Below are 27983 nucleotides of genomic sequence, written 5' to 3'. Positions count from 1 at the left end.
ACAGAATTCAGGATTTAGACTGTTTGAAAGTTTTATATTTTTGTTTTACTGCCTCATTTTTCATGATTTTGAGGTTTGATTTTATAAAACTTAGAAACAATTTATCTGACTGAAATTTGACCTGGTGTTCATAGTACAGCGGCCTGTCATACAAAAAAACCTAAATACAGATTTATTTTCACTTCAACAGAGGGGAAAAACTTCTGTATTCTTAACACCCGCCTATGTAGACAAGGCCACAGATGAAACATCACAAACAAACTGACGGCATCAAGAGGGGGCGGTCTCAATGCCGCCCTCTCTCTCCCATGCTCCTCTCTTCACCTGTCCTGTCTGAAAAAGGCAAAAAGCTAAAATATAACCTTAATGACCAATGTGATTTGTGTGGATGGTTAGGGAGACTGTGTGTGAGGCTCAAGATAAACATTTTAATATTTAATGACAATGTTTAATAATCACCTCAAAATAAAAACATAAAACACATTATCAGCAAAAATACAGAGAAGAGAAGCTCACATTTATGTCTCTGACATCACCAACGCCAGCTCTCAAAGCACACTGATAAATTATACATATATATACTCTGCTTTGGCTCTGTTTTGATCAAACAGTAGTGCAACTGGTGAACAAAGGTCCAGGTTATCTATAACTGTGTTTGGTTCCTGTGCAAACTCACAGTGGTCTGATGACGATCTGCTGTGGTCTGATGTGCTCTGACAGTTAACTTATGGTGGTCTGACATTGTCTGACGTGGTCTATTGGTGGTCTGACAAGGTCTACTCGTGGTCTGATGTGGTCTATTGGTGGTCTGACAAGGTCTACTTGTGGTCTAATGTGGTCTATTGGTCTGACGCAGTCTATAATGGTCTGACGTGGTCTATTGGTGGTCTGACGTGGTCTATTGGTGGTCTGTCTTTGTCTATCATGGTCTGACATGGTCTACTGGTGGGCTGACATGGTCTCTGATGGTCTGTCGTGGTCTTTCATGGTCTGACATGGTCTTTCGTGGTCTGACATGGTCTATCGAGGTCTGACGTGGTCTCCTGGTGGTCCGACATGGTCTATCGTGATCTGACAGTGGTGTACTGGTGGTCTGACGTGGTCTATTGGTGGTCTGACATGGTCTATTGGTGGTCTGACGTGGTCTATTGGTGGTCTGACGTGGTCTATTGGTGGTCTGACATGGTCTATTGGTGTACTGACATGGTCTAATGGTGGTCTGACATGGTCTATTGGTGTACTGACGTGGTCTAATGGTGGTCTGACATGGTCTATTGGTGTACTGACGTGGCCTATTGGTGGTCTGACATGGTCTCTGGTGGTCTGACATGGTCTCTGGTGGTCTGACATGGTCTCTGGTGGTCTGACATGGTCTCTGGTGGTCTTGGCTGTCACAGATGATGTGTAGAGCAGTTCTGCATCTCATCAGACGTGTTTGCCTCAGGAGTACGGCAGCACTGAGAGGTCCATGTTTCTTTTAAAGATGAGTGAAAACTCCTCAGAGAGCAGCTGGTGGAGGCCCATGCCATCGTGTGTATAAACCCAACGCTCGCCAGTCCAATCATAACGCTTCGGTCCACTGAGGGAGCAGAAAACAGAAACATGATATATAAAATACAACAGGGTTATTAGAGTCAACTAAAACAAAATTAAACTAAATTGTCAAAATCCTTGTGGGAAACTTTAACTATACTGTCCCTTTAGGGAAATTTCCTTTGCAGATGGGCTAAAAACACAAGAAACATAAGAATCACAATGACACAAACTCACACACAACACTGAAATACACAAGTACAAAATACTAGTTTATTTTCAGTTTTGGTCCTGAAATCCACTTGTTGTGTCTTTCATGAGACATATTAAGGTTTGTGTGAAGGAACTGTCCAGACGGTGTCTGTGTTCATTTCTCTGTTCACTGTTACATCATTTCTTTGAGCATCTTAACGCGCTTCTTATCCCTCTAAAGGTTATGTAAGTCAAGCTTTTGGTATTATGCTTTTATTCCCTTAGGCCGGTTCATACAGTATTAAGAAAAACAGTCCCAGACAGTCTGATTGTCTAGTCACATGACCAACAAACAAACAAACACGGTGAACAGAAAGAATTCTTTGTTTTCATGTTGTGAAAGAGGAAGGGCTTTAAAGGTTAAATACATAAATTTATCTTAAACTTGGTTGTTTCTTCTTCTTATTTTCCAGGATGATTAGTCAGACTTTGTCAATGGAAACCAAATTGGTATTTTCAGAAATGTTAGCACTCAATATAAAAGAAAATCAGAACATAGGAAGGGTATGCTCCAATTATCACCCTTCTCAGCCTCCTGGGGGAAGTCTACCCTAGGATGTTGGAAAAGAGGCTCCAGCCTGCAGTCGATCCTTGGATACAGGATGTGGATTCTGTCCCGGTTATAGGACAGTGGAACAACTCCTTATCCTTGCAGGGCTTTTTGGGGGCTCATGGGAGTTTTCTCATCCAGTCTACAAGTTTTGAAGAGGCATAAAATTGCTGGGAGGAGGGTTTCCTGTGTGGTGACCTGAGGATTTCTTCTTCTTTTGCAGATGATGTGGTTCTGTTGGGTTCTTAAGCCAGGGACCTCCAGGATGAGGGTCAGCACCTCCAAGTCTGAGACCATCCTCCAGGTGGAGAGTGAGTCTCTGCCTTGGGTGAAGGACTTTAGGGATCTTGGGGTCTTGTTTATGAGTGAGGGTAAAATGGAGTATGAGGTTAACAGCAGTGTTTGGTGCAGCATCAGCAGTAGTGAAGATGTTGTACCAGCCTGTTGTTGTGAAGAAGGAGCTGAGTGAAGAGGAAGGTAAGGCTCTCAATAACCGGACCATCTTTGTTCCAGCCCTCCCCTATGGGTAGGGATAGGTACCTTTTACATACGAATATAAATAAATGTTATTTAGTTTACTAAAAAATGTCACAACTTTTGAATTTTGGATTTTCATTTCTTATTATCAAAATACAATCAAATATCAAATATATCAAAACTAGGGCTGACAGCTTCCATTCGAATGGTCGATCGTTTGGTCAAGAAGCTTATGTCGGACCAAGATCACACTGCAAACCTTGCACACCCAGTCTGTGGCATTCTATTTGTATTCACAGCATAAAGTTGTAAAATGCGGCACATAGTTTCATACTGCAGTAAATATAAGCAGTGAGGATAAACCTGTGGATCTGCCACTCCTTCAAAATCACTCTGATCCATCCATCCTGACAGAGAGTACATACAGCATCAGCTGTGCCGAGTTGGAGAGATGCAGAGCAACTTTTAGGACGTACTCACACTGGGAAATCTGTGGACATATGCTTTTATCTGTTGTATTTCCATAGTTGATATCCATGTGATAAATGGGCAAATCACCGTGTTTAAAGTGAGGTTTCAGTGGGAACTTTGGGTAATGACCAACAGAATGAGATCATGGCTATAACTGATCTAAATGAGATTCACGAGGGTGTCTGGGCTCAGGCCCAGAGTTAGGGGGAGGACTTCAGACATTCAGAGGGAGCTGGAAGTCTACCTGCTGCTCCTTTCGCATCAAGAGAAGCAGCAGGTATCTGATAGGATGCCTCCTAGGGATGCACCGATACCGATCCTGGTATCCGGTATCGGCCTGATCCAGCCCCTCAAAGCTGGATCGGGTATCGGTGGGAAAGGGCCGATCCGTGGTGCCGATCCAGGCAACCAGCTCTAAGCCTTTTTTACAAGGTTGTTTGCACTATTTTCTCACAGAATTGTCACTTTGTTTACAGTATGTGGTTAAGAACACTTGTGTAATACAGGTTTGTACTGGAATGTTACATCTGATGCACTTTCTTTGGTTTTTGCTGCATTACCAGTCTACAGGGTATAAAAGTTTACAATTGAATAGTAATTTCTGTAAGTTCTGAAGAATTGTTTTGACCAAACTGCTGGTAAAAATTTAAACACTTTATAGTTTCACTAAATTTCAACTTCAGTAATCTATATGTACTCATTTTTTGCCTTTTACCCAAAACAATTACCAGTCTTATGTTACAGTAGGGCATGCAGGTTATTCTTTTAACACTGGTATCAGATCACTATCGGTATCGGTTGATACCCAAAGCCCAGGTATCGGAATCGGTATCAGGACCAGAAAAGGTGGATCAGTGCATCCCTAACGCCTCCTGGACTTCTCCCTGTGAGAGGTCTTCCATGTGTATTCAATTGGAAGGAGATCCCGGAGAACTTGCTAGAGCAGGGGTGTCAAACTCAATCACAGCAAGGGCCAGATTATGGATTCAAGTCTAACCTGAGGGCCCAACAGGGTCACCTTTTAAGCATAAACTGTCAACCTCATTTCACCAGTAATAAAATATGAAAAAACTTAGCATTTATGATAACTTATTTGAAATAAAAAAGAAATAAAAAGATAAGTAGTTTAAAGGCTCAAAATCATGGAATTAAAAGTCAAAATATAATTAAAATTTTTAAATTACGAGTCTAAAAGGTCAAACCATGAGATTATGAAGTCAAAGTCAGGAGTTGAAAATATGAGATAAAATACAAAATAATTAGTTTAAAAGGTCAAAATATGACTTAAAATTTAATATTATGAATCTAAAAGTTCAAAATATTATAAAAGAAGTCAAAATTATGAGTTGAAATGCGTAAAGTAGGAAAAAAAATTAAAACCAAAAGTTTGTTACTCCTCAATTTTTCAGATTGTATGACTTAACAAGGATATCTTAAATCATCAAGGATAACTTTACAGTTTTATTCTGGAGGAAATCTGCAGACCTCAGACTGATGGGCCAGTTAAAGCAGAAACGATATAATCTTGGGGGCCGGATTTAACTGTTCCACGGGCCGGATTTCACTGTTCCACGGGCCGGATTTAACTGTTCCACGGGCCGGATTTAACTGTTCCACGGGCCAGATTTGGCCCCCGGGCCTTTGACACCCCTGTGCTCGAGGGTTTATATATCTCCTTGCTTGCTTTCCTGCTGCCACTGCAAGATGACCCCAGACATGTTGTTTTTTTAGGACTGTAAGCAGAACGCTGTTCATAAAGAAAAGGATTACACATAGCTTTAATCCCTAGTTAAGTTAATAATGACCGATTTTTTTACTTTTTAATGTTATCTTGTCTTTAAAATCTTCTTTTCTTATCGTTGAGTGCTTAAAGCGGCATGTTTGAATGAAGGTTGTTAGGATAAAGTAAAAGAGCCGAGTTCAAACAAAGGTGAAGACTCCTTTTCCTGTCAAACCAATCACTGTCTGTTAAAATGTCTGTCACGATGTCCCAGAACCACAGCGGGTCAGAGGAGACAGACATCTGTGAACATGTGAGCAAAGGCCCCGTTTAACTGGATTTCTATCTGTTTAGGTCATTCAGAGACTGAGTGGTAATCTTTCATGCTGAGTACTCAGACAGTTTGATATCTGATAGCTCAGACTGCACACAGAGGTGGACTGGGATTCATCTGGACTAGACTAGTTATGTAGACGAAGTGGCACACATCAAAGACACCCCCCCCCCACCAGCTGATGTGATGTGATCTGCTGAACTCAGCTAGGAAAAAAATCTTGGCTTTATTTAGCCTCCATCTGAGCCATGAGAATCGTGGCTCTTTCCTGACCTGTTTACACTTTAGGTCATCTTGATATCAAGGTATGTGTTCGTTTACTCAGCATCAACGATCAGTCTTCAGTGGCGGCCTGATATCAGAACTCTGATTCTTACAACAGCCCAAACATCATGTCTGTGGCTCTCTGACTCTTAGTGTCCCTACATGCTGTCTGCAGCTTATAAAAGGATATATATAAGAGACTAGCGGTTAGGGCGGGGAAATTCATCGAAAATTAGATTAAATCGCAATATGTCCCGCTGCAATTTTCAAATCACAGAAGGTGTAATATTTCTTTAACCTGAAATTTGTGTCAAAATACCAGTTTACAGTGTTGTTTAGCGGCAGAGGTGTTAAGCATCACAAATCATGCAATCATCTACAGGCAGTTTATTAGAATAGTCTACTAACATCCTACTTTTTGCAATGTTTTTCTTATGAAATATGAGAATGACATAAAAATCATAACTCCCTTCAATACATCAGTTCCTATACAAATTGCAACATGAGTCAAAATCATCACAGTTAGATATTGTTCAAAATTGTTCAGCTTTAGTTTTATCTAATTTTGTGTTGGTTTTTTATATCGAATGATTTATTGCTTATGTTTGTTGGTAAAAAAAACACAATTTAAGGAACTTAAGGAATAATCACATGTAAAATCACAGTTCCAATTAGATTATTCTCCCAAATCATTTAGCCCTACTAGCAGTCCATTTTTAACAGCTTTTCTCCCTTGTTTTGCCATAAAATGCTTTTAAAAGACACAATGAGATCATATTTAGCTGATAAATATTGTGGTGTACTGGTTAGACTTGATTGACAATATACTCTCTACAGCGTGGCTAACATTAGCAGCTAGCCCCACCAGCCTTTTTTCCTCTTTGCAGAATAATATCATGCTTTGATGTGTGGCCTTTTCATGTCGGCTGAGTAGTTATACGTGAATTCAACCCTTGACAGCCGACATAACACTTTATTTCCATTTATGACTTAAAAACTGTCTGACTGGGCTGTTCCTACTACATGGTAACTGCTAAGCTAACGCTGAGCTTCTCATATTCATATCCGTTGAAGTGCCAGGGGAAAGCTCTGACAGGAAGGCAGCAGCCATTAACTGAAGCTACAGCGGCCTCTAGTGGTGGGAGGTCCATCACAGTTTAAAAGAGCATTAAAGTCTGGGATTTCAAGCTTGTGTTTATAAAAAAATGATTGGTGATTACTTTAACTGACTTGTAAATCTCACGCGGGCTAATTTGATAAACAAATTTAACCATTTAACCGGTAAAAAACGTCTTGTTTGCAAAGTCACAACACTTCTAGCTGGTCAATGGTCTTGAATTGAGCTGTTTTTTTATCCCACCAGGTTTATGTTTTTCAGTAGGACTGAGAGGAGCCATGACTGGTACCAAAAAAGCCACATGCAGCCAGCTCTGGAGCTGAGGGTTTAGAATCACAGGTGTAGAAGACAATGTGAAAAAGATGTTCAGGTGTGCAGCATTACCTGGTGGGAGAGGACAGCCAGATCTGTTTGTTTGGAGTCTGTTTGTTGATGACGTAGGTACCGTGGTCTCCGCCCACCTTCACCGTCAAAACACCACTCTGCACACAACACACAGAAACACACTTTAATAGACAGATTAGTCCACAGAAAATTAAACAAACTTTACACACCAGATTAAATAAATCACACAAATCCTCTTCCTGACCCGCACATGACCTCACACCTACACCGGGATGTGTGCATGGTTGTGTGTTTTTAGACGGATCAGGGAGGCATCAGGCCAGACGGCATGTCACGCTCCTGTCTGAGGACGGAGCCGACCAGCTGAGACCCATCTGAGCACGCCGCTTCAGTTTGTGTGAGAGAGAGAGATGAACATATTTATCCTGGAACAGCAGACACAACAACGTGACGTACACATGGCGACGATAATAGCCCGGCACATGCAGACAGTAAGAGATCATATAATAAGGTACATCCACCAAAATGTAGAGAATCCATAGATGCATGACTTTGAATGAAGTTGACACAATGAACTGTGGGTAATATTTCCTTCTCTCCTTTAGAAAAGGATGGTCCAGAGGAGATAATACGGGAAGCATGGAGGCTTCTTTTACGCAGCACGGCAGTGAACGACTTAGCGCTCACATCATGAAGGTTCCTGGCTTGAATCTTGGTCCGTGCCTCTCTGTGTGGTGTTGGCATGTTCTCCCCATGCAAGTGTGGGTTCTCTCAAGGTACACTGGCTTCCTCCCACTGTCCAACAACATGCTGGTCAGTTTAACTGGGGACTCTGAATTGCCCGTAGGTGTGAGTGCAAGCTCTGTGATTGACCAGAGGCCAGTCTGGGTTGTGACCCCGCCTCTCACCCAATAACAGCTCGGATTGGCTCCAGCCCACTGCGACAGTATGAACGGTGATAATAAATGGAAGAAGCTACTTTCCTTATTCAGATCAGTGACACTCAACGCGTGGCTCTGGAGCCACATGTGGCTCTTTGGTGATTTGTTGTGGCTCTTTTATGTCTTAATTTTAAATATTATTCCCCCAGAAAACCTTTAAAAGGAAAACTTTTTTTTGCCCTTTTACAACATTTTTTGCCACTTTTAGGCCAATTTAAGCTACCTTTTGCCAATAAATACCTCTTTTTTCCTATTTTTTGTCCCTTTTTGCAACTTCTTTCACCACGTTTTGCCCATTGAAGCTAACTTCTGCCGTTGAATACCACTTGTTTCCTATTTCTTCCCCATTTTTTCACTTTTATCTTATTTTTGCCTTTTTTCTGCCACTTTTCACCCATTTAAGCTACCTTTTGCCATTAAATATCCCTTTTCTTTGCCCATTTTTGCCACTTCTTGTTGCCACATTTGTCCAACTTTGCCACTTTTGTTCTGTTTTTTTGCCTCAGGTACCATTGGCCAACACTCAAAATTTTCCAGGTAATTTCACTAAGTCAGGAACCACCTGACCAAAAAAGGCTATGAGGCAGGGCCCCTAAATAAACTTTAAATCGAAAATGGGTAGGAGAGGAATTTGTCCATCAAAAACTGCTAGCAAACACCTACATGCTGTCTTAACTGCACCCAAACACTGAAAACACAGCAATATTATGCTGTTGTATGTACTGTGAAGGAATTAACCTGCTGTGCTCCATACTAGAGGTCTAGGTCCTCCATTTTTGTGGCTTTTGTAGCAAACAGATGTGATACAGTTTTATTCACTGCTATCATATCAAATTTCATGATTAACATATCAAATCTGAGATATTCTTCTATTTCCTAGGTGTTTATCTTCTGATTGGCTGGAAAAAACTATGCCATGGCTCAGGGTGCTGGATTAAACATTTTGATCTAAGTAACAGAAACACAGAAGTTGTCTGAAATTAAAAGGAAGCTGCACACAAGAAATCCTGAGTCCCAGGATGAAATGATTTCTGAGGTCATGAAAGCCTTCAGTCCATCACACGTACCATGCTGCTCCCTGCTGGCCTCTCAGGGTTAGTGCATGCTGGGTGCATGTGTTTGTTTCAGTCCAGTGTTTATGTTTACATCAGTGCTGCAGGAGTAATCTGATTACAATCACAATTTCATTTCAGACTGCGAGATTACATGATTGCATAAAAAGCATCAATTATTGAACAGTGGTACTTAGAAAAATGTCTGCTGAAAGGCCTTTAGGTTGACAACACTACAGACCTTTAGAGAAGCACCTTTATTTTCTAAAAAGGAAAAGCTTTAATTTTTTTAATATCAAGTTATTTTGAAAGCAGTACAAACCTCTAATTATTATGTAAGCTAAGAGGTCTGCAGTGATCTGGATCCCCTCCTCTCTAGGTAGACCAGTTCACCTGTGGTAAAAATCACTTTTTTATGAAGGGTAGGGGTCATAGCTGATGGATGTAGAAATGATCTGATAACTGCAGCGTGCAGCGCCACCTAGAGCTTTAACAGACTAACTTTATAGGTTGCCGGGCAACCAGAGCAGTTTGCAGCAAGAAAGATGCACTCTTGAGTTATATCTTGGGCTTGTAGTGTTTTTCACAATTAAGTTGACAACATATGTTGAAACCTATGATAACAATGAAGATGGATGGTCCAGGACACCTTTGAGAGAGAGAACCAGAAATTTCCATCAAGAAAAACCCCAAAAAGGTGAAAAGAAGACCTCAGTCTCAACTATAACTCCTGGCTAGCTTAAAAGCTAACAACAACTGCCAGTAACGCAGCGGCCCGGCGCTCCATCACTTGCAGCAAGACAAAGCCCTACACTTACACCAGAACTGACAGCGTGCCCACAGAGTTTATATCTTTCCTGACAGAGACTCGGAAACTGAAAGGAGGAGGTGGAGCAGCACGACATCGACAGCCAGGTAGGGAGGAGGCAGAGACGGCGTTGTGCGAGAAGGTGGAAGCGGGTCAAATAAGCTGGGCTGCGGGCTAGTCTAAGAGCGGCCCCACTCAAACCTGTCATACCAAGCTTCTTTCTCCTGGATGCCTGCTCCCTCACCAGCAGGATGGATGATGTGAGGCTGCAGATTTCTAACCACCGCTTGGACCACTGTGTTTGCTGCTACAGAGGAGACTGCCAAATGTTATTTCACTGTGTTTTTACTAGAGCTCGACCGATTTATCGGCAGGCCGATTAATCGAGCCGATTATAGCATTTCACAGGTTGATCAACATTGGCCAATATGAAGCCGATTAATTTTTTTGCTGCGCGGGGATTTTGTCTCTCTTTTTTTTTGCTCCTGTCGCTCTGTGTGTGTCGCTCTGTGTGTGTGCGGAGCTCAGCCTGTCCCCTCCCCCTCACACACAGAGTGCAGCAGCAGCTCTCCCTCACTCAGTGTTGCCAACTTAGCGAATTTGTCGCTATATTTAGTGAGTTTTCAGACCCCTCTAGCGACTCTTTTTCAAAAAAGCGACTAGCAACAAATCTAGCAACTTCTTCTGGTGTTACTGGAGAGTTTTGGAGACACTGACGTGAAAGTGCGTATCATGGTTGCTCTTCTCACTGAGTAACGGGTGCAGCCGTCCCCGTCCCTGAGCACTCACATGCAGCCCAATCCCTGCTGCAGTCGGACTCAATCAGCTTGTTTTGCTACTTGCGTGTGCCGCGCGTGTCAGCTCTGTTTCCTGCCGGTGTGGCAAACACACACAGGGTGTGTGTTTTCTGCCTGTCAGCCACATTTCCCTGCTCTCAAAGCCCTGTCCTTCTTCATAAGTTTTATCTCAATAAACCCCCCTTATAAAAGCGACTTGCTTCAGTGTACAGAGGAAGTGTTTCGAGAACTTTTCAAAATAAAAGCATTCTGTAAAAGTGAACGGAGTTTCTCTATAGAAATGCTAAACCGGGCTTTTACTTTGAAAAGCACAAACCAGAAAAGCATTCATACGTGTTTATCTTTCCTGTGACATATTCTACCAGTGTGGAGACAGAAAGTTTCACTAATAGATCTTTAAAGAACAGTTTTATAAAACAGGCACATTTAAGCTTGTGGCCTTCCTCAGGGTTATCAAGAAACACAATGTAAACATATTCTATGTGCATAATTGCCACAACGATGTAAATATGGCTCTCCATTTATTGTTTTCCTGTCTAATATGGTCCACAGCCAAAATGTAAGACTATTATACAGCATTTTAACGCAGTCTTTGTTGCATCTTTGTGAAATCAACAAAGATAAATGCAACTGGTTATTTACATGTCCACATTTGTGTTCATGTACAATATATATCCTGTGTGTATCAATGTTCTTATTTCATATATTGGCCGATATATCAGTTATCGGCCAATATACTGGATGTCAGCCAATATATCAGATATCGGCTTTTTTTTAGCCCCCAATATCGGTATCAGCATCGGCCCCGAAAATCTCATATCGGTCGGGCTCTACTTTTTAACAAGGCAATGACAATAAATGCCTATCTAACTATCTATTTACTACATTCACAGTCAGGACTGAGTTCACAATATTGATTCTCCAATTCAGATCGATTCTTTTTATTTAAAATACAATATCGATTCATATAATCCAAAGATTGAACTTTAAATAAAGGCCATTTCTGGGATGGGCAACATGGAGGTAAAATAGTAATTTAAATATTACTAGTTTTGGGGTCATTTTTTAATGCAAACCCTGATATTTTTTGGATTATGTGCCTTGTTGGAACCTCTTTTGTACTATTTCAAATAGAGTTCTCTGACAATTTCTTTAAAGTTGAAGCAACATAGGATATTTTTGCTAAAATAAATCAACATGAATAAATATCAAATTGACAGCAAACTGAATTTATTGAATTTTTTTAATCAATTGGGACCTTGCAAATCAAAATCGAATCGATTCAGGCAATCAGTGGCGATACCCAGCCCTATTCACAGTGAGTCATTACTGTGTTTGTTCTCTCCCTGACCCCTGTCACATCCAATCAGGACCATGTGACTGCTAACAAGCTAAAAGAAATAATAGATAGAAGCTGATTTTGTCACCTCTATTTTTGGTTTGCACAAGAGCATTTCACTTGAGAGCAGTGTTACTCAACCCTGCTCAACCAAAGAGCCGAACTGTTGAAAAATATTTTTGCAAGAGCCACAATCTAAGTGTTGAAAAGTGGCAAAAACAGCTTGAAGTAGCAATAATAATAAGGTGGCAAAAATGGTCAAAAAGCAGCAAAGATGGGTGAAAGGGGCAAAAATAGGGAGAGAAAGTGGAATAAAGGTCAGAAAGTTGCAAAAATGGGCGAGAAATGACAAAAAAATTAGTTACAGGTGGCAACAAATGGTCCAAAAGTGGCAATTAAGTGGCAAAAAATGAGTGAAAAGTGACTAAAATAGGCAAAAAGCAATCAAGGGTGGCAAAAACGGGCAAAAAAATAGGAAATAAGTGGTATTTAATGGCAGAAGGTAGCCTAAATGGGCAAAAAGTGGCAAAAAATGTGAAAATGGCAAAAGGTTCCCTTTTAAAGATTTTCTGGGGGAATAATTTTTAGAATTAAGACATAAAAGAGCCACAAATAATTTCAAAAGAGCAACATGTGGCTCCAGAGCCCCATGTTGAGTGCGTTCACTGCTTTAGACCGTAAGCAGGAGTTCACCTGTAATTATTATTAAAACCAAAAACGAACCCGTTCATGGGTGCCAAGGCCGTGTGTTTTGGCTGATATCTATATATTTAGATTGCCACTGGAGCTGTTTTGAATTTGGCAGTCTGATATCCTGATGATCCTGGTGTTGATTGGACCTCATGTCGCTGACTCAGTGCCCCCCTCTCCCCTCCTGTAACGTCTTCCTCCTCTTTCCTGTCAGCGCTGCGTGAGAAGTAGATTAATAGAGCTGTGTGTGCGGTCGTGTGTGTTTGTGTGTTTTAATCATGGTGGTGGGACAGAGGTTGTCTCTGCTTGCTCTGACTGATTGGCCGGTGTTCTGATCTTGGCAGATGACCCCCTTTTTTCGAGCGTCTGCAGTGACATATGGGACCATAAAGCACACACAGACAGAGCAATGACTGGGCTGGCTAAATCAGATCCAGCCTCAGTCCTTCACACTGCAGAGTGTCACAGAGTACATCTTAATGCAATAATTCACAAACACTTCTTCATCTCCTCCTGCTGTTTCCTGTTTTTCAAACCTAAACGGAAACATGGGATAGATTCCAAACTGTCTACTACAGAGCTTAAAAGTGTCAGAGGCCCGGTTTCCAGAAGTCAAATTCAAATCCTCCATAGACATTTCACAAAATCCTTTTGCCCCACTCCTCTCTACAGAATAGTTTTCATTCAGCCACACTGGAAAGCTGGAAAGCATGAACGGCCTGTTTAAGGTCATGCCACAGCATCTCAGTCAGATCTAAGTCCAGACTTTGACTAGACCACTCCAGAACCCTCATGTAGTCTTTAGTCCATTCAGAGGTGGACTTGCTGGTGTGTTTGGGATCACTGTCCTGCTCCACAACCCAAGTGTGCTTGAGCCTGAGGTCATGAACTAATGGTCGGACATTCTCCTTCAGGATTTTCTGCTAGAGAGCAGAATTTATGGTGATCCAGGTCCTGGTCCAGACCATCACACCACTACCATGTCTGACTGTTAGTCTGATGTTCTTCTGATGAAATGCTGTGTTAGTTCTACTCCAGATGAATGGGACTCACACCTTCTCGAAAGTTCCTCTTCTGTCTGGTCAGTCCTCAGAATATTTTCCAGAAGTCTTGGGGATCATTAGGATGTTTTTAGCCTTTGTGTTCTTTTTGTCAGCAGTGGTTTTGGCCTTAGAACTCTCCCATGATGCCATTGTTGCCCAGTCTCTTTTTTGATTGTTGAATCATGAACTCTGACCTTAACTGAGTCAGTGAGGCCTGCAGGTCTTTAGATGTGGTTCTGGGTTCTTCTGGGACCTCCTGGATGAGTCATCCATGTTCTCTTGGAGTCATTTTGGTAGGCCAGCCACTCCTGGGAAGGTTCAGCACTTTTCACAGTTTTCTCCATTTGTGGGTAATGGCTCTCAGTGTGGTTGGCTGAAGTCCCAGCAGCAGTGGCAGCTGATCAACAGGGGGCGCTAGGGCACTGCCCCCCAATGACTCCCCACAAAGAGAGGACAGATCTTAAGTTTATTGAATACCTTTTTTTAAACATTTGCGTTCTAAGAAAGTGCCTTTACTTCCTGTTCACTCATTTCCTCCAAACAGCCTTCCATAGACCTCCATTATAAGCTGCGCATGCACATTTGCATGCACATTCATACCAGAAATAGGAGCACTGTGGGAGCTACATGAGTGCGCCCTCGAAGGGATTACCACTAACCACTTGCCAGATGCCAACAGGTGGCAGCAGAGAGATGGGCTTCATGATTTGAGACACTGAGGAAGTCAGGCACCGTGGCGGTACATCTCTGGCTTTCAGCCAGAAATTGCGCCTGCGTTCGTTGTTTAGCTCATCAAGAGATGCTAGGAAGACAGAAGATTGCAAGTGTTTAAGAAACACTTGGAGTGTTTAAGAAAAAGGCGTTTAGAGAGGAGAACATTGAAAGAGAAACTTAGATTTAAAGAACGTGGACCTGACTGGCCAGATATCAGGATGAAGCAACAAAGCTGTGACTAATATTCAGAAGTAAGTAAATAAATCAATAAATAATAGTTTTGTGGGTTTAAGCATTTTTGCTGCATTCAGGTCTGGTAAATGTTTTTTTTTTTACTCATCCAGTCACTATTGAAGCAGTGACTACTGTCACCTTATGCCTTTTATAAATGTTTCTATTTAAAATAAACATTCAATCAGCTCTTTAACATAATTCTGTCATGTATTGAGTTGATAATGTGTGATAAGTTAAAAAATGTAAGTTGACTGTGATAAGAGTTACTACTTGTGGCTGCTGATGACACTTATTATTGCCGTCTTATTTTAATATTTGTTCACCAACCAAACAAATGCAGATGTAAACTAGAAAAAAGTACTCTGAGAGCGCAGACCTCCGCCAGTAGCCCTATCTCCCAATAGTACAGAATCCTTTAAAAAATTCCTGGATCAAGACAGTGATCCGGATCACTCCCAAAATCTAATCAGTTCTTCCTTATGCCATTTCTGACATTTCCTGAAAATTTCATCAAAATCCGTCTATAACTTTTTGAGTTATGTTGCTAACAAAACTAACGCACTAACGAACAAACTAACAAATCCTGCTGATCACATGACCTCCTTGGTGGAGGTAAAAAGTCATATTAGTAAAACTTAACTCTCAGTGTAGTAACATCTTTTGATGTACCTCACATACATAACATATCAAAATTGGATTTTATTGCAGCCCCCTCCCGAAGAAAAACGCACCAGCCCTTGCCCAGTAGCTTACTTCACTTTGTCGGACCGGTTCTATTTAAAGGGTTTCTGGATTTAATGGGTCTAGGTGTGGATACTCAAATCTCATTTAGTTTTCCAAAAACTGTGGTTAATCACAGTTAACTCGTGATTTATCTGGGGGACAATGACTTTTTCCCATAGGGCCAGGTAGGTTTGGACATCTGTTTTTCCTTTAATAAATGAAATCATCATTTAAAACTGACTTGTATTTGATCAGGTTATCTTTGTCTTATATTTACATTACTTTGATGATCTGAGAATTTAAGTGTAACAAGTGTGCAAAAAAAAAAAAAAAAAAAAGAAAAAAATCAGGAAGGGGAAAAATAGTTCCTGACAGCAGTGTATGTGCACTGGGCTGCACGGTGGTGCAGGGGTTAGTGCTCCTCATGGCAATAAGGTTCCTGGTTTGCTTCCTGGTCAGGGTCTTTATGTGCAGAGTTTGCATGCTCTCCCCGTGCATGGGTGGGTTCTTGGGGTACTCTGGCTTAATCCCACCACCAAAGACATGCTCGCTAGGTTACCTGGTGACTCTAAAGTGGCCAAAGGTGTGAGTGTGAGCATGCCTGCCTGTCTTTTTAAATCTTATATGTCTAGAATGGATGAATGCACATCCCTCCACCTACTGTGTAGGTATAAGTAGACCACCAGGGGCTTAGGTTCAGGGTCAGGTACAATATAACACAGGCGTGCCTAAAGTGAAAATGCTAAGCTGACCTCTGCATCTCTCCAGAGGAGATGCCACTAAAAAGTACTGGGTCTGATCCATCATTGAAAATGAACAAAAATGAGTAGGGCTGTGACAAGTTGAGCCAGAAATGGAATCAACTGAAAGTAAACAAAGGGACTTACAGAAAAGATGACGTCGTAGTCTGCTCCAGTGAAAGATTCGTCTGTCAGGTCTTCAAAATAATCCGCCAGAGCATCCAGGGTTTCATCAGCCAGCTTCTCATAAGCTGCCTCTGACAGCTCCCTTACAGACAGACACACAAAGTAACATATTCCTTTAAACATTTAGTATCTTTCTGGTGACGCTGCCTGGGAAAAACAGCCAGCATATGTTACCTGATCTGCACAGGTGTGGGTTTCTCCAGCCTCGGTGCTGTTAGGTGGATGTTGTTCCTCCAGTGAAGGCCATCCACTCTGCTCTGACACAAGCACTGACACAAAAACACAGATCAGACAGTAGATCTAGAAACTGTAAACTAGGACACTGGCATTTTTCGAAAAAATACTTGTAAAAATGCTAAACAGTTTATCCCTTATTTCTATACTTAAATGTGCTTTAAATATAACAGAAAACAGAAAAACGTATCTAGCATTAGACTGTCAGGGTTGATCATTTATACTCTTTAAAAATACTTGTTTTAAAACAATACAGTCTCTATCTGTGCTGTATCTCTGAAGGATTACTGAATGATTCAGTAACAATGTGACCTTTGTGTCATTTATAATGCTTTACCACTACAGTACCTGCTCTCTTCATCTCCACTCTACTGGGTTAAAAACATCCTCTAGGTATGGAGCTGGTACCAAACACTTCATGAGGTATCCCTCTGACGATGTTCTAAATGAGCTGAGCCAACGCTTAAATTTGGTGGAGAGACTGCCGCCCACTGATTAGTCAAAGAGTACCTGGACGCTGGATTAATACCCTTTGTCATCAGCTTCATTCTGCTGAATGACTCCCCAAACTCCACTGTGCTTGATCGGGTTTAGTCTTGCTGCTTGCCCCAGCTGACTGGTGAGGAGGGAGGGTTCTTCACCAGTTCTACCTACTTTTCCAAAGGTTGCCAACATCCCCCTCAGCTGTTTTCTGTCACAGTGCTTTCTACTGAACACAGTTGAACTTGTGGACCAGCTACGCATTCACCAGTGTCACTCCTCTCTGCTGAAAATGCCAGTACATCTGTGCATTTTCCAGATTTCCTGGTTATTTTTTCTTAAAGAGAGGAAAACGTAACTTGACACACCAGGTAGACTGTTTCATTTAACAGTTGCATGGACATAATTCACATTAATCTGGGAAACTTCAGATAAAAAGTGCTTTCAAAAAATTCTTGGACAGTGATTGGATCAGGTTCTGTCACATTCATTGCGGGCCAATCAGAGCAACAAGCCAAACTGAGGTAGGAGGCACGTGCGGCTCCAGCAGTTACCTGAGCTCAGCTAGTGCTGTTCTAGTTTATGAACAGTGGAGCCTGCTGGTGGATAAACTCATGCTGAGGCCGGTCTGAAGGGTAAATAGATCTTTGGCTTCCACCAAGAAAAGTTTTCAGTGGCTCTTTGCTCCTCTTTCAGTGAAGAAATGCCATCACACTCTAACTGGGGATGGGCATTTGGAAGAAACCAACTCGAGCATCTATAATGTTAACGATCAATTAATTGATTAATCATTATGTACATATAAAAACATACATACATGGGCATATATATATATATATATATATATATACAAATATATATATATGTATAACATTTCCCTATATAACAAAAACAGGTAACTAATGAGTGTGTTTCTCAATGATTTATTCATTTTCACCCTTCAAAAGCCTAGGCTCAAACATGAACAAGGCATGGTCTATTGTATTACCTATTGTGGGGATGCGCAAAAAAATATGCAAGCATCTCAAAAAACTATTCAAACCCCAAAACAACCACAACAAACAATAGCCTTAGTTGGCTGCCATTTTTTTTACAAAATAAAGTTTGAAGGAATCCAAAGTCAATAGCCCATCACATAACAGAGAGCGGGCCCCTTAAAAGAAAAACAAACAAAAACAAAACCCACTCACAACGTAATGAAGGTAGATATTGTTTTATTGTTAGTGCAGAGAAAGACGTGTTTAGTCTCTTTATAATATGCCAACATCAGATCGATTAAATTCTCAACAACCAATTAATCGATCATCGATTAATTGTTCCCATCCCTAATTTTAACACTTTCTTGCCATCTTAGCTACATTTATTTGTTTATTTGTTTAATTTTTATTTGTATAGAGACAAGTATGAAGCAAGTAAACCATTGCAACATGCTACAGCATTTGTAGCTTGAGCTAATTTACATCTGAGTTAATCCTTACACCAGCAGCCATGGTGTATATCATCTACTAAACTCCACCTGTAGTGACCCCTCATTCTCCTTACAAAGTCCCCTATGGAGAGAAAAGCCATTATAACTTATTTAAAATAAACAGTTGGAAGAAACACTCTTACATTAAAGTCTCTAAAAAATTCTGAAAAACATCTGTATTTTGGGTTTGTTGAATGACAGACAACTGTGTTCTGATTAGGGCTGAACGATTTGCAAAAATAATCTAATTGCGATTTTTTCCCCAAATATAAGAATCAATATGCGATTATTCTCTGGTTGATCTTGTATATTTTTCAACAAATTCAAGCAATAAATAATTCAATAAATAAGACCATGTGTATTAAGAACAATTAAATTATATCCATAAGCAAATAATCCATAGTATCATGAATTTGAATATGGGGCTGCAACAAGCTTTAAGCTCTAAAGGAGGAGGCTGGGGTGGAGGAGGTCAAGCTTTAGTCTATAAAGGAGGAGGCTGGGGTGGAGAAGGTCAAGCTTTAGTCTATAAAGGAGGAGGCTGGGGTGGAGGAGGTCAAGCTTTAGTCTATAAAGGAGGAGGCTGGGGTGGAGGAGGTGAGGCTGGCTACCAGCTGATCACAGCTGGGTCTGACTTTAGTGAAGGAATACTAGGCTTCATCAGTTTTAGACAGAATGAGCTAACTATTTGTTTAAGGGTGTTATCATTATGTCACTCATTTATAGTAAGAAAATCATCAATAAACACAAAAAGTAGGATTTCTGTAAACCATAAAAAAAGTGACTGATTGAATGTTTGTATAATGTGCATAAAATTTCTGCTGCTGCTGCTGCTGCTGCTGCAAAAAACTATTAAACTGATATTTTGACACATTTCAAGTTAAAGAAATATTACAATTATGCGATTTGAAAATTGCAGCAGGCCATATTGAGGCTGAATCTAATTTGCGAATAAATGCCCAGTCCTAGTTCTGAACCACCTAGTTCTGGGCTACATTTCAGTCATGACAAAAATCCCCAAGTTTATGAAATTAAGCTTCAAAATCCTGAAAAAATAAGGCAGTAATATCTGCTCTAGGTTGGTGTGGGCGTGTCTATAAATGAGTGCCATATCCATTTCCTGAGAGGGGTGTGGTCAGGGGCGGAGTCAGACAGACAGACACAAAAACAGCTGGTTCTGAGCAGGGCTGAAACAGAGGGGTTTTTAGACATGCAAACATCTAATACTGGAGTGTTTTACAGCAACAAACTTCACAGGCATGTTTGGGGGACCTCTGAGCCCCATATAAACTTGGCTTAAAGAGTGAAATATGTCCCCTTTAATGAGGGCAGTGACATCAGCTAACAACAGATGTGCTGAGATCAATCACTAATGTGTTTTTATAAAAGGGTGGGTTAATTCCCCATCAAGACTGGTGATGTCATGGGCTCAGATTTTTGCCCTGCTTCCAACATATCAGGTGGATTAAGACACAAACTTTGGATTTCAGTGCACAGGAACGTTAAAGTTCTGGGTACCACCAGTGGAAACCCACAGTGGACAGAGGCCACGAAAACGATAAATATCCAAACATAGAGAGTCTAACAGCATCATTATGATACTGTGGAATCAAACAGGTGTCCGAGTTTTCATTCTGACCAAAGAGTTTAGAAGTTATTTTATTAATATTAATAATAGTTTTACCCCATCTCCTCTCTGTATATGTCTTTCTAAGACTCTACATTAAAGCCCTGCCCCCTCTCTGTATATTATACTTACTATAACAGGTCAAATTTAGCACAAACCCTTAAAAATAGCGAGGTTAAAATCTCATCTTTAACTGTTAAAACCACATACATCTTTGAAACTCCATATTTCACCGTATTTTAATAAACTTACGTTGTTCTGAGGGTAACAGACCGGATTCTGGACGGGGTTGTGAAGCTTTGTGAGCTGGGACAGACTCCTGATCTGAAATAATAAATAAATTAAAGTTATTTCAGAGTTAATGACAGATTATCTAACAGTCAGCTAACTAGCATACAATGCTAACAGTCAGCAGAGGTTAACTACGTAACAGCTAGCTTTCTAAACTTACCTGAAAATAAAGATTCCTACTTCTCTGCGCTGCCGCCATGTTGGATTTTATATTCCTGATGTGGCAGATGTTTGAAAGAAGACATGAAGTTTTGTTAAAGAGCATCATGACAGCTGTCTGCCTATTTACACTCCACTAAGGTTCATCCACACTGGAGCGCCGGGTCTTCTTCCTCTGTGTCAGCTGTTCAGCAGCGGAATCATGTTCAGGGCTCAACACTGCCACCATGTGGAGAGACAGACAGGTACATCTCTGTTTTAATCTCAACACTGCCACCATGTGGAGAGACAGACAGGTACATCTCTGTTTTAATCTCAACACTGCCACCATGTGGAGAGACAGACAGGTACATCTCTGTTTTAATCTCAATGACTCAGCGATATAACCTGCTCCCTCAGGTTTGAGTAAAACCTCTAGCAGGCCCTTTACTTGGGTGAATTGTTTATAAAAACCTCCTCATTGGTGCCCTGTTAGAAAACAATGAACCAAAAACAGAGCTCACTGTCTTCTTCAGCTAACACCTCCTCATTAAACCTTCTTAAAAGGACATTCTTTGAGTGCTGAATCTTCAGCCTTGTATGTCCTGAAAGTAAGATTTTGCAATGTTCCCTCTAAGGCAGGGGTTCTCGACCTTTTCAGCTCACGACCCCCAACGTAAAGGTGCCAGAGACTGGGACCCCCACTGTACCTGAAGGTGGTTGATCACAGTCATGCACATTCAAGAACAGTCATGTGGAGACAAGGCTGCTCATAAGGGGGGACATTTCTGGGACCCATTCCAACTGGGAGCCCATGTTTAAGTTAGGGTGTGATATCCATACATCTAACCTGAATCATAACCACTTTTACCAAAGATACCCCTAATATATTTTCTCATTCATTTGTGCCTTAGTATCTTCTTAAAATGTAAGCCAATCTTATTTTCAGTAAAGTGGGTTAAAAATAGCTAAAATGGGTTTAAATGGTAAAAAAAAAAAAAATGATGGGAAAAGCAGTGTCATGGGATTTTAAAAGTAGCAGAAAGGGGATAGAAATGGGAAAAAAGAATGGCAAAAATGGGTTAATGTGGCAAAAACAAGTGGCAAATTTGGTGAAACGGGATTTAGAAATGGAAATGGTGGTTTGAACTGGTAAAATTGGGTTAACTGAGGCAGAAAAATATGCAAAATTTGGCAGAAATGGGTTGAACTGGCAAAAATGGGCAACACAAATAGTGAAATGTGGTTGAAATGGGCAAAAATGGGCATCAAAAGTGTTAAAAAGGGGCTAAAAGTGCAAATATTGGGTCAACAGAAGCAACAACAGGCTGAAATTGACAAACCAGTGTAAAAAATGTGTTAAAAAGGTTAAAAATAAAGGGACAACTGCTTAAAATCAGGCAAAATTGGAGTAAAGTGTCAAAAGTGTAAACTAGAAAAGCACTCAGAGAGCGCAGACCTCCACCATTAGCCCTATCTCCCGGTAATGAAGAATCCTTTTAAAAATTCCCGGATCTGTCCCCATGTGCCCCCCACCACGGCATTTGCCGATTACTCCCTCCCAGGTAGGGTGGAAACACGGTGAGGCAAAGCATTGGCTTCGCTACGGGTGCCATCAGATGCACCCATGGTCTCACTGGACGACTGGAAGTCGTGGCACAGGGTGAATATTCCTCTATTCCTCCCAGCATTGTGAGTATTCTCGCTACAATTCGCTGTCTTTCTCTCTGTTACGCTCTGACTCGTCTCCTCGACTGGACATGTGTCTTTCAAACTCTATAAACTCCAAAACTTTGAATAGAAACACCCAAAATGCTGCTGGGATTGAAGTTACTCATGTCCTCATCTCCTGGTGTAAAGTGGTAACAGCGCAGACCTCTGCCAGTAGCCCTATCTCCCAATAGTACAGAATCCTTTAAAAATTCCTGGATCAAGACGGTGATCCGGATCAGTCCCAAAATCTAATCAGTTCTTCCTTATGCCATTTCTGACATTTCATTAAAATCCCTCTACAACTTTTTGAGTTATATTGCTAACAAACTAACAAACTAACTAACAAACAAACAAACAAACAAACAAACCCACCTGATCACATAACCTCCTTTGCAGAGGTAAAAAAAAAAAAAAAAAAAAAAAAAGTGGCAGTAATGGGTCCAAAGTGTGCAAAAGATGATGAAGAGTTGCAGATGATTGAGACAAAATTGGGCAGGGATAGTGGCTAAAAAGTGGCTCAAATATATTTCAATATAAAAACCCTAGAAAGTTTGACACACTCTTCATGGGGGAACAGTTATTCAGGATGCTACTGATAAAACTGTATCATTTTGTGTTTAACTAATTTCATACTTATATTTCATTAAAATGACTAAAATATACAGTTTGATATCATTTTAAAAATTTTCATTATTTTTCTTAAGGCATCTGGTGACCCCCTCTCAGTGTCTCGCAACCCCCAAGGGCGTCCCGACCCCAACATTGACAACCCCTGCTCTAAGCCCTGTGAGTGGATGAATGGTTGAAAAAGTGCTCCAAGGTGGGCAGGTCGCTCTTTAAGCATTCAACATCTGACTACGGGGCCTCTAGGGCGACGTTTAGCTGGGAGAGTGGTTTAAAAAAAGTCCCCTAAAAGTAGTCCAAATATAAGGAAATGCCCTCATATGTGCCCTGAAAGTAGAAATAATTTGACTAAGGGACTTCTGAGGTGCCCTTTAAAATAAGTGCCCTGTAATTGGGGCAGATTTATGTTTCAAGAGTTCCCCTCAATAGGAGCAAAATTTGTGAAAAGGCCCTCATTGGTGCCCTGTAAATGGCTGGTTTAAAACATGGCCTTAAAAGTGGTCAAAATTTGATGAAGTATCTCTTTGGTGTAATGTAATGAAATCAATTCAACAATGTTCCATCTAGGTTGCCTTGCACGTAGACAGAATGTGACAAAGGGATCTCTAAGGTGCCTCTGTAGTGGCTAAACTCTTTACAAATGCCTTAAAATGGGGTCAAAATCTGATTAAAAGGTCTTTTTAGTGCACTTTATGGGAAAAAAAAATCAACAAAGTCTCCTCTACGATGTCCCTATGTGGGCAAACTGTTTAAAAAGTTGTCTTAATTTGATGGACAAATTTGGCGAAGTTCCTCCAATGACTTCCTCTACGTTAGAGAATTGCTCTAAAAGCATAATTTGGCAAATTGTCCTCTTTGCTCCCTGTAATGAGGGGAAAACATGATAAGTCATGATTCTATGTCTGTTTTATTATTGTTGTAGAGGTGTAGTGGGTTTAATCATGATGAAATATTCAGTCTTAGCCAGGATGTGTCATTATTCCACTGTAAATGCAAGGTAGCTTTTCTTGCACTGGCAGTGTTTCTGAGGTCACACACTGATGTTGGACCAGAAGGCCTGGCTCTCAGTCTCCGCTCTAATTCATCTCAAAGGTGTTCTATGGGGTTGAAGGTCAGGACTCTGTGCAGGCCAGTCAAGTTGATCCACACCAAACTCTCTCCTCCATGTCTTTATGGACTTTGCTTTGTGCACTGGTGCACAGACATGTTGGAACAGGAAGGGGCCATCCCCAAACTGTTCCCACAAAGTTGGGAGCATGGAATTGTCCAGAATCTCTTGGTATGCTGAAGCATTCAGAGTTCCTTTGACTGGAACTAAGGGGCCAAGCCCAGCTCCTGAAGAACAAGCCCACACCACAATCCCCCCTCCACCAAACTTTACACATGGCACAATGCAGTCAGACAAGTACCATTCTCCTGACAACTGCCAAACCCAGACTGGTCCATCAGATTGCCAGATGGAGAAGTGTGATTGGTCACTCCAGAGAACGCGTCTCCACTGCTCTAGAGTCCAGTGGCGGCGTGCTTTACACCACTGCATCCCACGCTTTGCATTGCTCTTGGTGGTGTCTGGCTTGGATGCAGCTGTTACCATGGAAACTCATTCCATGAAGCTCTCTACCACTGTTCTTGAGCTAATCTGAAGGCTACATGAAGTTTGGAGGTCTGTAGCCATTGACTCTGCAGAAAGTTGGCCACCTCAACGCACTATGACCTCAGCATCCTCTGACCCCGCTCCCTCATTTTACGTGGCCTACCACTTGGTGGCTGAGTTGCTGTCGTTCCCTGTGGCTTCCACTTTGTTCTAATACCACTGACAGTTGACTGTGGAATATTTAGGAGCCAGGAAGTTTCACCACTGGACTTGTTGCACAGGTGGCATCCTATCACAGTACCACGCTGGAATTCACTGAGCTCCTGAGAGCGAGCCATTCTTTCACTAATGTTTGTAGAAACAGTCTGCATGCCTAGGTGATGATTTTATACACCTGTGGACATGGAAGTGATTGGAACACCTGATTTACATTATTTGGATGGGTGAGTGAATACTTTTGGCAATATAGTGTATATTGTAAGCACAGGCTGCAGAGAAACGTTTAAACAGTCTCACCTCAGTAGTGCATACACAGCAGCAATGAACTAGTGTGGTTTCAAGTGCACAAACATTAAATAAATATTTGGGTCTGGCTAACAGATTATTATAGTAGTATTTTTAGGCATTACCAGTGAGATCGATCCATATTATCTATAATGCAGCAGGCAAAATCCCAGAGAATGGGCCCTCCACAATTGTGATTTAATACCAGTATTAACCCATTTTAACCCCTTTTTGCCTCTTTAACAATTTTAGCCATTCTTTAACCCTTTAAAGACCCTTTCCCTGCATGTTTCATACACTTTGTGCCACTCTTATCCATTTTTGCCACTTTGTCATTACATTTTGTAACAATAGTTGCAACTTTTAACCAATTTTGCCACTTTTCACCCATGTTTTGCTATTCTTTAACCCCCTTTTGCAACTTTTAACCAATTTTTGAGAGTTTTTGCCCCTTTTTGCCTCCTTAACCTAATTTTTGCCATTCTTTAACCCATTTAAACCACTTTCCTAGCATGTTTTATTCCCTTTGTGCCACTCTTTTATCCATTTTTGCCACTTTTCTTATATTTTTGACACTTTTTAATCCATTTTCATTGCTTGTTTTAACTATTTTTGTAATTTGAAACCAAATTATAAGACATTTTGCCCATTTTTCCCTCTATCCAATTTTTGCCACATTTGAACCTCTTTTCTCCATTTTATCCAGTCATTTTTGCAGCACTTCTGCCAACCTTAACCCTGATTTTAAGTATCTACTAATTATGACAGTAAATTTCTGTAAAACAGATCAAATGTTAAGTCATTCTCAAACTATTTCAATATTCATTGTTTGTGGGATGGATTTAACAGCTGCAGACATTTAAAGCCAAAGGATACTCTTAAAACCACAACATCTTTTCTGAATTTACTGATCCTTCGGGGGCCGGACAGGAAGCTTCGGGGGGCCTGATATGGCTCCCGGGCCACCAGTTGATGATCAGTGATCTAGATACACCGTATTCATACTAGCCTCTTCACTAATGTAGAACAGTGTTACTCAGCCAAAGAGCCAAACTGTTGAAAAATACCTTTGTAAGAGCCACAATCTAAAGAGGTGAAAAGTGGGTGAAAGTGGCAATAAAAATGAGTTAAAACTGGCAATAAATGTCAAAAAGCCGCAAAAAAGTGTCCAAAAATAGGTGAACAGGGGTAAAACAGGCAGAAAATGACAAAAACCAGGTGAAAAGTGACAAAAAAATGTGGAGAAAAAGTGGCAGAAATGGGTGAGACATGACAAAAATATGACCTACAGATGGCAGTAATGGGGAAAAAAAAGTAGCAAAAACTTGATTTACTTTGCACATTTTAAAATACAAAAAAATATAACAATAATGGACGGACATTAACAATAAGCAATTACATTTTAAAAGGCATGCTGGGAATTCCCAAAAAATCCTCAAGGGGCTTGAAGAGGAGGGCTTCCGGATACAACAGTAAAACCTTAAAGAAAAAAACAATCTAGACAAAAAAATGAGTGAAAAATGACTAAAATTGGCAACAAGCAGTAAAAAGGTAATGGCCAGAGGCACCTTAAAGAGGCAAGAGGTGGCAATAAAGGGACAAAATGAAATTTGCCAACAGCAGGATAAAAAGGCACTAACTGGTGAAAAAGGTAAAAAACGGGATTCAAGTGGCAATAAAGGGTTAAAAAATGTAAATAATGGCTATGTAAATATATACAGACAAAAACACTGGTTGACAATTCAGTTTGACATTTAAAGCCTGCTGTATAAGTGTGGGGAACAAACTGTAATGGAGAATTCTGAGGTCAAAGTTTCCTTTTTATGGTTTTTCAAAGGAATAATTTTTCAAATGTAGACAAAGGTTGAGTATCTCTGATAGAGGTTCTGTTGTATATGAGGGTGATTTATTCCACCGTTAGAGGACCGCTGTGCTGGAGGATATTCCTCTTAGATTTAATCTAACCTGACAGTGAAAAACAATATCACCTCATACTTCCATGTTCATTTTTCTATCATCAGACTAAACCAAGGAACCCTCTCATGATGTGGTCTACCTTGAATCCAGAATCAATCAGATTTACAAGGAGCAGAGGAGAAGACAGTCTCTGTGTATTAAGATCAGTCTCTGAGGCTGTTTGGACTCTCCAGGTCTGTCATGTTACACAGCAGAGGGATTTTTAGATGCAGTTTGTCTCATGTAGTTCTCCTTCTGTCCACCAGGTGTCCTCAGACTCCTGTCTCGCCTGTCTCCATGTCACTCTGGTCCTGCTCCTCTTGCTCGTTTCCATCTGTAATAGATGTGTTTAACACAGTAACACGGCTTTGTTAAATCCTCTTCAGTGTTAGAGGAAGATTTCTGCATCACAGCCGTTCTTTAGAACAGAGGTTCTCAATCTTTTCAGCCCATGACCCCAAAAATAAAGGTGCCAGAGACCAGGGACCCCCACCTGAAGGTGGTGGAACACAGCCATGAACATTCTAGAATAGTCATGGGGAGACAAGGCCTCCATGGGGGGGCGGGGGGTTGGGGGGCTTTCTGGGGACCAGCCAAACTGGGGGCCAGCAAAATCCTGGTCCACTGTAAAGTTAAGCTGTGGTATTTTAAATTGAACCTGAATCATAACCACTCTTCTCACAGAAACAAATATCTCTTTAATTCATCTGTGCAGTAAGTAGCCCTCTTAAAAATGTTAATCCTTTTGTTTAAAACTGAATTAGAATATATTAGAAATAACTAAAATGGTTTAAGGTGGTGAAATGAGATTGTAAAAGTAGCAGAAATGGGTTAAAGTGCCAAAAATTGAGTTAAAGTGGCAAAATAACCAAAGATGGCAAAAATGGGTCACAGTAGCAACAACAGGCATATTAAGTGATAAAGGGGGATTAAAAAGTGGCTGAAATGGCATTAAAGCAGCAAAAATAGGTGGAAATTTGGTGAAATGGGATGAAAAATTGATATAAAGTGTAAAAAAGGGTTT

At 40.8% G+C, this 27983-nt stretch overlaps 1 protein-coding gene across 1 annotated transcript; it reads right to left on the bottom strand.

The window, feature by feature from the left end:
* Window positions 1-1253: 1253 nt before the first annotated feature.
* On the bottom strand, window positions 1254-20767 carry fxn (frataxin). Its single transcript, XM_041788098.1, has 6 exons — window positions 20591-20767; window positions 20392-20463; window positions 16505-16599; window positions 16292-16412; window positions 7103-7200; window positions 1254-1579 (listed from the first exon to the last, which is right to left on the bottom strand). Exons 1-6 carry the CDS (start codon window positions 20696-20698, stop codon window positions 1441-1443), a joined length of 633 nt encoding a protein of 210 aa, XP_041644032.1. The 5' UTR covers window positions 20699-20767; the 3' UTR covers window positions 1254-1440.
* Between the last annotated feature and the right edge of the window lie 7216 nt (window positions 20768-27983).

The sequence above is a fragment of the Cheilinus undulatus genome, linkage group 5 (assembly GCF_018320785.1).
Source record: "Cheilinus undulatus linkage group 5, ASM1832078v1, whole genome shotgun sequence".
Taxonomy (NCBI): Eukaryota; Metazoa; Chordata; class Actinopteri; order Labriformes; family Labridae; genus Cheilinus; species Cheilinus undulatus.
This window is presented reverse-complemented; position numbering and strand designations above follow the sequence as displayed.

Coding starts and splice junctions, on each gene's coding strand:
- fxn (XM_041788098.1), bottom strand. CDS start 20,698: ATGATGCTCTTTAACAAAACTTCATGTCTTCTTTCAAACATCTGCCAC. Junction 16,600..20,391: donor TCTGTTACCCTCAGAACAAC/GTAAGTTTATTA, acceptor TTTTTGTGTCAG/TGCTTGTGTCAGAGCAGAGT. Junction 1,580..7,102: donor TGGCTGTCCTCTCCCACCAG/GTAATGCTGCAC, acceptor CTGCTCCCTCAG/TGGACCGAAGCGTTATGATT.